Source organism: Solanum verrucosum, unplaced genomic scaffold (assembly GCF_900185275.1).
Source record: "Solanum verrucosum unplaced genomic scaffold, falcon-dt-bn FXZP01000838.1, whole genome shotgun sequence".
NCBI lineage: Eukaryota > Viridiplantae > Streptophyta > Magnoliopsida > Solanales > Solanaceae > Solanum > Solanum verrucosum.
Window position 1 is genome coordinate 7,889 of NW_026020034.1, and position 12,448 is coordinate 20,336.

Genomic DNA, 12,448 nt, shown 5'->3' on the forward strand with positions numbered 1-12,448 from the left:
CCCAAAATCAGTGAGAAGGTAGATTAATGGTGTTGATATTTTGAACTAATTTGAGATTGATAAAAATGAAAAAAAGATGGATGATGACCCAGATCATATACCCAAAACTCATGTTTAGTTTACTTTATGAAATTCATGATCGAAAAAAATTATTTTACAGTCATAATTGTTTTAATTGATTGGATTTCTCCGATAATTTAAAAAAAATCAGTAATAGAATAATTTTTTATGATGGAAGGTGTTTAATAATTCTATTCTTTTTTTGGTTTTGTTCCAATCTTTTTTCTTCTGCTTTTTTTTTTTTGGTCTTTACTCTATAATTTATTTATTTTTAGAATAGTGAGATTAAGGAAAATCTGATTTTTCCGAAAATATGAGTAATAATTTTAATGATTATTTGATGATTTGCAGCGTTGTAGAAAATAGCGAAACAAATTATAAAGAAAATATTAAAAGATGTGGTTCAGTATAGTGATGGTGGTTCAAGGTGGAGGAAATGGTGATGGGGTGAATGTTGAATAACGAGAAAGAGAGGAGAAAAAGAAAAAGAAACAAAAAAAAACTTAAAGAGAAAAGTAAAAAAAAAAAATTAAGAAAAAGTCAAATTGAAAATATTTTTAAAATATTTTTTATCAATTCTTTTGACTTCCACGTGCCTCCAAGAGAGTGTCTCTCTGTGCCATGTCAACATCTAAGGGTGTAATTATTATGTTTTAAAATAGTCTAAGGGAGTAATAGGACTCCCGTGAAGCGTAAGTGTGTAGTTGGAAATTCGATAATAGGTTGAGGAGGCATTTGACTATTTTCTCATTATTTTATTTTAGGAAGATAAGTTGTATAGTATGATAAATAATGTATTTTAAGAGATTGTGGCCCTTTGGTTATTTGAAAGTTAATTAAGATGTTAGAGTTGATCTGCATCTCATAATAACTTTTATATCATTACATTATTTATATTTGTAAATTATATTAGAAGTTTTACTTTCTATAAGTTTAATTAATCATGTTTTTAATTGTTTTAAACTAGCTATTATTGTATTGTTATGGTTTTTGTTAAAGTATTATTTTACTACACCACCAATTAAAATTTTGAAGAATCAAAACTAATAAATTTGGACAAAAGAAAAAAAGTCAAATAAAACACTAGGCACTAATGTCTTTTGATTTTTTATTCACGGTTAGATATTTATTTTAAAATTTGATTAATTTAAGTTTGTGCTCAAAAATTATATTATGTGCATATCTTTCTATTCCTTAGTTTATTTATTGCTTTTAGAAGTGGGCTGTTAGATCATGCAAAGTAACTGACCAGATCATATTACAATTAAAGTTAATTATTCATGTTATATGAATTTTAGTTGGGCATAAACTTTAGATCAAAATCCATCATTTAAATCATTGCCGCAGTGTGAAAAATTACATGTTTAATCACTTCGAAATTAACTTCAAACACAATGAGTGTTTGATGTTAGGCTTAGCAATCTCAAACTTCGTAACTTCTATTAAAGTTTGGCTTGACAATCTCAAATTTCGGACATTTTTATTTGAACTTTAACTTGATAATCTTAAATTTTAAACAATTTTTATCTTCATTTCATGCATAACATAAACTCTTAGGACCACAATTGTGATTTAATTAGTTGATAGTATTTTTTTTTGAGTGACTTGATCGATTTTTGCACGCATACTTAATTCAGGATAATTTTAGATATATATAACTAAAGTTCAGATATATATATATATATATATGATTGAAGTTAGTTATTAGTTATTTTTAAATGAACTTCGGTTAGATGGATATGAATTTTAAACCAAAAATGATTGAAGTCCAACCATAACGAGGTTTTACTGTACAAGAAAAGAAAGAATCAAATGCATTTGATGATTAAGATATGAATTATTAAGATTCAAGCCTTAAAAAAACACGCTTAATAAATTACACCTTAATAATTAAGATTTAAACTTTTATTAACTGCAATCAAATGAGGCTTAAGACTACAAAAACTTAAAGTGTGCAACTAATAATCCATGCCAAGTTTAGAGGAGGGCAAGTGCATAAATAGCCAAATTTTGAGATCATCATTTAAGTCATAACCGCAGTGTGTGAAAATTTACATGTTTAGTCACTTAAAATCAACTTCAAACACAACGAGTGTCTGATATTAGGCTTAGCAGTCCCAAACTTCATAATTTTCTTTAAAAAATTTTGGCTTGACAATCTCAGACTTCAGAAATTTTTATTTGAACTTTGACTTGCCAATCCTAAACTTTAGACATTTTTATCTTCACTTCATCTATCAAACCTCAATTTAACAATACAAATAAACAAAACATATATTAAAGTTTTTTGTTAATCAATATCGAGTAAAGTTTTTGAAGGATGAGGCTACTAAAAAAATTGAAAGTAACTATAAATTTTGTCACTATTTCGCTCGTAGCTAACAAAAATCTATCGCTCATTCATTGTTAAATAAAATTAACGATGAATTTTACTATTTAATTAGAAATTTATTTGTCGTTAGATCCAAAAAAAAATTAGTAGTGGAGGAGAAACGGAGGACCAAGTTTGTCTTAATTATTTGTGCACAAACTTTAAACAATGGCTACTAAATAAATGACAATGTCTAAATAGGCCAAATCATAAAATTTTACATTTAGAGATTTTGTTTAGGTATTCCATATCCATAAACTATAGTTGAGAAAATAATATTATATAATGTATGAGATAATTGTACATTTGTATGTACTATAAAAATAAATGGAGGGAATAATATTATATGATGTAGGAGATAGTTGTATTAAATAAATTTGATGAAAATGCACACAAAATTAAGTGAGAATTTATTCGTATTTAATATTTATATCAGAACAATAAAAGGGTAAAATAAGGTTATAGATAACCCTCTTTAACATGTAATCATAATTACTTTAATATATATTATCATCTCATTAAGTCACTTAATTATAATAAACCTATATAATCTATTATAAACATTCGACACAAATAAGATATTTCTTTTTGTTTTTTATTCGATATCCGCTACTCATATTGGTAGGGGTGGAATCACATTAAAGGTTCCGAGTGCTCGAGCACTCATACCTGCCACCTCCCACTAATAACAAGTACCAGCTAATTATGTCCACCAAGACTAGGACAAATGAAAAGAATCCCCTAGTTATTTGTGGTTTCTTGACCTATATGTGCATGAATTAAAGGAACTCTGAGTTTTGGAATTGTTAAATAATAGCTGTACTTTCATAAGATACTAATTAACAGGTGTTTATACATTGATTGATACATTTGTCTGAGGCAAATAAATAAATCCCATGATCTGTTTTATTCCATTGCTTGTTGAATATAACTGATGAAGTGCTAATGCCTCGTTTCTTTATTGATGATGTTTAGTCTCCTTTGGAATCAGGCGTAATGAGAAGATAGCTTGCTATGTCACCGTGAGAGGAGAGAAAACTATGCAGCTCCTTGAGAGTGGATTGAAAGTCAAGGAGTATGAGTTGCTGAGAAGAAACTGTTGGGCTATTGCCCATGTTCCTGCCAAAGGCTCATGGCCTAATTCTACTTGAAAAAGGATTGAAATTATTCTCTTTATTTGGTTTCCAATTCTCTTAGGAAAAGGATTGGAATTGTAATCCTATTTGTAGTGGGGTTTGGCTTTGTATGGAAAAGCACAACTCTATAAATAGAGGATGGTCTTGAGAGAATAATTCAATTGCTCATTAGTATTGTCTTTGAAAGATATTAGGACATAAAAGAGATTTTTGAGAGAGCTTTCAACAAGAGAGAAGAGAGAGAGAAAAGGGTTCTTTTGGTGCAGTATTTTAATCTGATCAGCAACCTTCAGATCGTGTTTCCCGATTAACTAACCATTGGATCGGGCTGAAATTTGGACTGAGTGTTCCTGACATCTTGTCGGTTGATTTGAATGGTGGAGATGGATTTGGAAGTCAGGAAGATCCTGTTTTAGGTCCCGAACAACAGTTGGGTTTGGGTGGTGTTTCTTTCTATTTATCTTTTGTTGGTGTAGCTATTGTTTGTTCTCTTTTGACACTTGTTGTGTAGCCATTAGAAGAATATTTGTAACTCTCTTATTGTTATAGTGAAGCAATTCGGATCTTGTCGATCCCGTGGTGGTTACCTTCGTTTTGAAGGATTTTTCCATGTTAAACTTGGTGTTCTTTATTTTAGATTTTCGTTTTCATCTTTTCGTCACAACAAGTGGAAACTCCCCCTCCAGCCAAGGGGCCAAATGTACTTCAAGTGGAGGAACTCTTAACAGGCTTCGTGCCTGCCGCACTTCTACAAAACTCATACTTGTCTACAATCACCACTTTTGTAAGCATATCTGAAGGATTGTCATCAATGTGTATCTTCTCAACCTTAAATAATTTCTCTTCCAGGGCCATTCTAATCCAATGATATTTTCTACTAATATGCTTGGACTTAGAATGAAAGGTAGAGTGCTTGGTGAGATAGATAGCAATTTGATTATCGCAAAATAAGACAAACCTTGATTGTTCAAGATCGAGATCTTTGATAAACTCCTTCATCCAAAGCAATTCTTTGGAACCTTTAGTGATGGCAATATATTCAGCTTCTGTGGTAGATAGAGTTATGTACTTCTGAAGTCTTGATTGCCAAGAAATAGCCCCCCCTCCAAAAGTGATCAAATAACCAGAAGTGAATTTTGAGTTATCAAGATTTCCTCCCAAATCAGAGTCTGTGTAGCATACAAGTTCAGACTTGCCACTACCCAAAGCACAACTCCATATCTAAAGTACCCTTCAAATATCTTAGTATCCATTTCACTGCAGCCCAATGTTCTTTTCCAGGATTGGAAAGAAATCTGCTAATGGTACCAACAACATGTGCAATATCTGATCTAGCGCAAATCATATCATACATCAAACTACTAACTGCGGAAGAGTATGGAATACGTGACATATCATTCTTCTCTTCATTAGTAGATGGACTTTGGGTTGTACTCAACTTAAAGTGTTTAGCAAAAGGTGTACTAACCACTTTTGTCTCTGTCATGTTGAACCTCTTGAGTACTTTCTCAATATACTCCTTCTAGGATAGTTATAACTCCTTCTTGTGTCTATCTCGATGAATTTGTATGCCTAAGACCTTCTTTGCTGGCCCTAAGTCCTTTATCGCAAACGATATGCTTAACTCTTTCTTAAGGACTACAATTCTAGATTTATTTTTGCTAACGGTTAGCATATCATCCACATAAAGTAGTAAGATAATAAAATCATCATCAGAGAACTTCTGAAAAAATACACAATGATCTGAAGAAGTTTTCTTGTATCCCTGATTTTCAATGACAGATTCAAACTTCAAGTACCACTGCCTTGAAGCTTGTTTCAAGCCATACAAGCTCTTTCTCAATATGCAAACATGTTTTTCTTTTCCTTTAACTATGAAGCCTTCAGGCTGCTTCATGTAGATCTCCTCTTCTAAATCACCATGAAGAAAGACAGTCTTGACATACATTCTGCGAGGCCATTTAATTGAGGAGTCTTTGGAGGATTCTTCTGATGACGAATTCCTTGCGATTTGCAGTAGTTATCAAAGGGACCAATATACTCACCACTATTATCAGTGCGAATACATTTTAATTTCTTTCCCGTTTGTCTCTCAGATAAGGCTTGAAACTCCTTAAACACATAAAATACTAGATCTTTGGATTTTAAAGGATATACCCAAATATAGCGAGAATGATCATCAATGAAAGTTGCAAAATAAAGTGCACCACCTTTTGACTCCACTTTAAAAGGATCACACAAATCAGAGTGTACTAGCTCCAATAGCTCAGACTTTCTAGAAAGAGGATGATTGTGAAAAAAAACTTTTTTTTGTTTCCCAGCTAAGCAATGGACACATCTTTTTACCTTTGCTTGTTTCACACCAGCAAGCAAATTCTTCTTAGCCAAACAGGTGATCCCCCTCTCGCTCATATGACTAAGCCTCGTGTGCCACAATTCTGATAAAATCTCGCTTTCCACCAAATTTATAGAGTCTCCAAGAATCGATCTTTGTGTCACATATAAATTTGAATGCTTTCTTCCTCGAGCTACAATTAATGAACCTTTGGTGAGCTTCCATTGGCCATTGAACAAGTCATTATGATAGGCATCATCATCTAGTTGTCCTATAGAGATCAAATTCAAGGGAATGTCTGGAGCATGCTTGACATTCTAAAGGACTAACGTTGAACCAATATTGGTTTTCAAACAAACAGTGCCAACACCAAACACCTTAACCTCACCAGCATTACCCATCTTTAACACCTCAGAGTTAACAGAAGTATAAGATGCAAATAAGTCTTTTCTTGGTGTGACATGTGATGTAGCTCCAGAATCTGCTATCCAACTTGTATCTTGAGATACAAAATTGATGACGTCTTTATCACAAGCAAAAGAAGGTCATCTCGAACAACAACAATAACATTGTTTCCATTATTTTCTTCCTTCTTTAAGATCTTGCTTCAATTGTTTGCAAAATCTTCAAATATGTCCTTTCTTTCCACAATGATGGCATATAATATTTGGATTCCTGAATCTTGACTTGCTTCTACTTGTACCTCTACTCTTCGGATCTTTTGTCTTATATCTCCTTCGATCTTCTGTGTACAAAACATCTGAATGTGAGGATGTGCCTTGGGATTTTCTTCTAACTTCTTCATTCAACACACCACTTTTTGCATATCCCATAGTCACCTTACCACGAGGAGCAGAATTTGTTAAAGAGACACGAAAAGTTTCCCAAGAATCCGATAGAGTATTAAGAAGCCAAAGTCCTTGTATTTCATCATCAAAATTAACACCCATTCCTGATAGCTGATCAAGAACACCTTGAAAATCATTTATGTGATCAAGAATAGGACTGCCCTCCTTGTATTTAAAGGTCATCAATTGCTTTAGCAAGAACAACTTGGTATTGCCAGTTTTTGAAGTGTAAAGCATCTCCAACTTTTCCCACAATGTTCTATAGTATGTGTCTCATTCACAATATGGTTGCAAACATTATCTTCAACCCATTGTCTTATATATCCACATACTTGTTGGTGCTCGAAATCCCAATTTTCATCAGTCACAGTCTCAGGTTTATGAGCAGCAAAAACGGGAAGATGCATCTTCTTCACGAACAGTAGATCTTTCATCTTGTTTTTCCATATGTTGTAGTTTCTTCCATCTAGACATACCGTCTTGCTCATATTCCCCACCATATTGAGAACCTCGCTCTGATACCACTTGTTGTGATCGAAATAATTAGGTTTGCTTTGCTAGCTTCCACATTACACCTAATTATTTCGATCATAACAGAAACTTCAGTGAAACTGGCTGCTTTGGTTTTGGTATCCAGGAGCACATCGATCTTGGAATTAAGTAAGCAGATTTGTATGGATTTCTATGTTGTGCTAGAGTGCCCAGGATACCGTGTTGCTCGTCGTGGTAGATGCAAGTCTCGAGTTGGAATTCAACACAGGGTCACAAAAGAGGACTCAATGAAGTGGTTCCAGGTCAAATATGAAGGTGTCATCCTTAACAAATCTTCAAACATTCAGTAAGTTGGAATTCCCAGTGTTGGATCAATTTGTTTCCCCTGCAAGTGTTATGTTTTTTATCCATTTTGTAGACCAACAATTACTATTACTCTTTGAGGAGTTGAAAAGTTTTGGTGAGTTAATGTTATTTAGCATATCTGGATATGTTAGTTTGTTTTCATTTTTGGCTATGTTTTTTGAATGTTTTGCCATGCTTTCTATAATATTTTATTACGACTTCTTTACTTGCGCTAATCTTTTTAGTTGTGTTGAGAGTCTATCAGAAACAACCTCTCTACCTCTCTTTGTTTTATCATTTTGATCCAAAATCGTTTATAGAACCGAGTTTCTTTTTTAATCAAGTTGGAAATAGTTGTCCAATAATTTTGTTTGCTAATAGAAAAAAAAGCCATCTAGAAAAACATAATGAAAATAAACCAAATTTTTATATTGGAATAATTAATTTTAGCTACGTACCAATTTTGTTCTTATCATTTTATTGAGTAACTTTTACAAAAAAAAAAATTGGCAATTGGCTAAAAAATCTTGCTATTTCAATTTTCCAAGATGTGTTTTTTTTTTTTAAAAAAAACTCTCTGTGTAATGGTTGATACTAATCGTAGTTTTTTCAATAAACTTTTACTAGGTGATTTGTAGCTACTCTAGGTAAGCAAGCACTTGCGAGCTTAAAATTATAGATTTGCCACTATTTTACATATTTTACTTATGAGATTATACAGAGTTAGCATTTAGAAGATCTATCTTTATCGGTTTAATCGACAATCACATCATTAAGGATCACTATTTGTTGATTCAATTATTGATTAAGTATATTTATAAACTGATAAATCAAACTAACAACCAAAAAAAAAATTAAAAGGAAGAAAAAAAAAGTACAAGTATTCAAGCATGATATTCCACCTTTGATCTTTTATACCGATAGTATAAAAGAATATTATACACTTAAGTCACTTGAACTACTAATTAAAGTAATATAAAGGACTAATATGATTTCCATAATTTATAACTATAAATGTTGATAGAAAGTGGATTAGTAACTTCAAAATAAGATATACTATTAGGCATATTCCATCACTTTCCTTCTTCCTTGAATGCACCTCATATTTAAAGCCTTGAAAGTTCTTGAAATTGAAGAACATAGCTACCAAAAATAGTTGTAACAAAGAAGATTTAATTTCAACACAACCTAGCTTTAGCTTATTAATTTTTGGTCATGGAAGGTGTGAAGCTACAAAAAGATCCATATTTTCATAAGCAAGAAGAGTCATTTCAAAGGCATTCGATAAAATTAAAACGATACAGAGAAGATTCTATAGCAGAAAATTCAGCTGAGGGATCTTTATCTGGCGATAATGAAATAACTGAAGTTAACATGTCATTACCAAGAAAATTAAGGTAATTTGTATATGAATTCTTGATTCTTTTTTCCTCTTCTTTTAGTGAGGGAACATTTTAGACGGTTTTTTTTATGTCAAAAAACCCTTATCACGAGCTATATTCAAATGAAACGTCCATCAGAAATTAATGTTTTTTCTAGCCATTGGGGGTAATTGATGAGTGGTGATATATTGAGAAAATAATATGTTATAGTTTTTGAATTATTGTAGTAAAAAGGGAGCAAAGAAGAGAGTAATTTCAGTGCCAATTAAAGATTGTGATATATCAAGAAGTAATTATAAAGGGGATGTTTATCCTCCATCTGATTCTTGTACTTGGAGGAAGTATGGCCAAAAACCAATTAAAGGATCACCTTATCCCAGGTATATTAATAATTAATATTGTTTTTATTTATTTTTCCCAATTTAATATATTCCTTTTGCATTTCATAAAAATATAGTAATTAATATTCTCTAATAATATTATAATAATTATCACTTGGAAAAGATTTTTTTTCCTTCTAAAATTCTTGTTTTAGTTAGAAGTTCAATTTCCCTATGTGTTTTATTGAATATGGATCGTCGATGACTACTAAGAACCTGATGGAACCTTTTCCGTTTAAAACGGAGGTAAAAAGGAAGAGATGATTCGGATGTCTTTGAGCTAATTGTAAATTCAAAAATGATTTATAACGATGAGTTATTTAAATTTGAATTAATGAAGTTTACTTGTGAATATACCTATATATGATATTTCAAGTTCGTGGTACGCTTAGAAGCTAAATAGAACAACAAAAATAATTTAAATTATTTTTCTTATATTATATAATCTTTTGACATTATGGTAAAGAAAGTCATTATTCATATTTAAATTTTTGAATCCGTAGCTAACATAATTTTCTAATAATTCATCACTCTTTACACACCTCTTGAAAAATATATCTAATAGCTTTAGTAATTATAAAAATATTTATCTAAACTATCATTTATCTTTCTCTAAATAACTCAAGTAATTTACAAAATATATTTAGTTTTCTATTCGGTAATCATATTAGGATTTGGTAAAATTTGAATTCGCGCATTATAAGATAATGCTCTAATAATTTATTTATTTTACACTTACAGATTCAAACTCGAAATCTCTGATTAAAAATAAAAGAGATCACATTCATTTCACTACGACTCAATGAATTCCTTGAACTTGCTTTTGTAAGAAGAATATTATATTATAAAAGAATTAATACTTTGTCTCTTTGCTGTAATGGTTCTAGTTTATAATTAAGTGGGGGCTCATGATTCATAATAATTAAATAATAATTTAGATTAATTCTACAACATTAATGCGGATGTCCACAAAAAATGGATCCATTATTGACATAGTTCTATTATTAACCATTATTATTAAACTATCATTGCATGTCGTTTCTTTTTATAGCTAGTATGCCCACTTGTTACATTATGACACCAACCCTAAAAGTGACCAAGGTAAGTATCGTGAACGTAGTCCTATTCGTTAAAAAATAATATCGTATAAATTCGAAGAAAAAATCAAAGTTGAGAATAATTGGCGTACTATAGGGTATACCAACAATACTCCTTCCAAACCATTTTTTCTTTTGTGATCTTATCTAGGTCAAATGTATATATGTAAGTGCAAAGAAGGTAATCTAGCTAGGGCACCAAACGAAAGGGCCTCGGTGAAAAAAAGAAAGGAAAATTAATTATTAAAATTATTATTTATGTATATATAGTATATATTGAATTGTTTAAACTTTTTCATATATTTGCTGTATTTAATTTTTTTTAATGAAAATTCTAACTTCATTGGAATAAAAAATAACTTTCTAATCCACTCTTTCACATGTGTAGTATGTCTATATGGGATCAAGTTCCACTAATATTTGGTTTATTTACTAATTTGTGAAAAAAAAAAGAACAAGTCATAGTGCTTTCTTTAATTTTATTCCACTAATAAAAAGAAGGTTCCAAACAAGTTTTGAGATTGCACACTTTTGGTGATTTTGCTTTATTTGAATATCTTGCTATTGTGTTTTCATTAAGATTGTTACTAATAATAGTGATGTTTTCGATTAATTTGTACGTACTTAGAATATTTTATTAAGTTCTTATTTTTTTTATTAGTATAAATACTAGATACTCAATCATTTTACTAGTATAAGTATTAGATAATTCGGATCATCAAAATAATTTAGATATATGAGAAAAATTATCTAAATATTTTTTTATACTGATGAAGATTTAAATTTTGTCCTCTCGTGATAGATATATATTAATTCTAATTCATTATGAATTTATATACATAGATTATAAACAAGTTCACCATTAATGAAATTTAACTTGTTATAATATGTCAATTACTCTTTTTTTTTTTTTAAATCAATGCTAATCCTAAAGGGTTACAAATTAAAAGTCGCATTTCATATTTTTCAAATTAAATTACTAGAATAAGGGTTTTATCTGTCGCGTCGGTGAATAATTTATGTTATAAAACGTGATTCTTTTACTCATTTTTTATTAAGTCAATTCACTAGAAAAATACATGATAGTAAACAGATTTTCACTGAAATAGTGAAAATTTCCTAATTTTTCCTAAATGAAAACTTTACTATTTTTTCTTTTCTCATCGATTCAATTAAAATATCTGTAGAAATAATCATGGTACAATTTTTTAGTGAAAAAATAGTGATTTTTTAGTAATGTCAATTATAGTTTTTGTTTGCAACTTTAGTTCATAAAAAATATAAATTCATATACAACATTTATGAATATAATTTTGTTTCATAATTTTAATACCATTTGTGTAAAAATAAATTAAAAATAATAATTATTATTGCATGTAATCTCATGCAGGGGTTATTATCGATGTAGTAGTTCAAAAGGTTGTCCAGCAAAAAAACAAGTAGAGCGTTGCCACCATGACCCCAATGTACTCATTATCACCTACTCCTCCCACCACAACCACCCTCTTACGGCGGCCGCCACCAAACACCGCCACCTGACCACCACTTCTACCACCACAAACACCGATCAATCGGCCGTCTTCACCTACCAACCCGAAAACGACTTCATCATGGCCGAGGTCTGTGCCGGAGAGTTATTAGGTTGTTTCTCCTATGTGGGGCCCACATTGTTAGAATATTGTACTTCGCCGACGATGGTGGGGTCCACTTGGGTTGATGATGATGTGGCATTCATGTTGCCGATCGGCGAGGAGGACCAATCATTGTTCGGTGATCTCGGTGAGTTACCGGAATGTTCGATGGTTTTTCGACGTTATAATCGTAGTGTCGATAGTATATGAGAATTGAGTTCATCTATTATTAAAAAAAACAAGTCTATTTTGGATATTATTTGAAGGGCTGTACATATATACATTTCGATCCACAAAGATCAGATACAAAGTTCTTTTTTTCTATTTCTTTTTCTTCTATGACAATTTATTAAATCTTTTATGTAAAGATA

The 12,448-nt window shown here is 30.9% G+C and overlaps 1 protein-coding gene and 1 pseudogene across 1 annotated transcript; both read left to right on the plus strand.

Annotated features, from left to right (window-relative positions):
* The first annotated feature begins 474 nt into the window (after window positions 1-474).
* Window positions 475-7,765, plus strand: LOC125821617 (60S ribosomal protein L11-1-like; annotated as a pseudogene).
* A 1,037-nt stretch (window positions 7,766-8,802) lies between these two features.
* LOC125821621 (probable WRKY transcription factor 65) lies at window positions 8,803-12,287 on the plus strand. Its single transcript, XM_049501036.1, has 3 exons — window positions 8,803-8,984; window positions 9,197-9,349; window positions 11,837-12,287. The coding sequence occupies exons 1-3, from the start codon at window positions 8,803-8,805 to the stop codon at window positions 12,285-12,287; spliced, it is 786 nt and encodes a 261-aa protein (XP_049356993.1).
* Window positions 12,288-12,448: the final 161 nt, after the last annotated feature.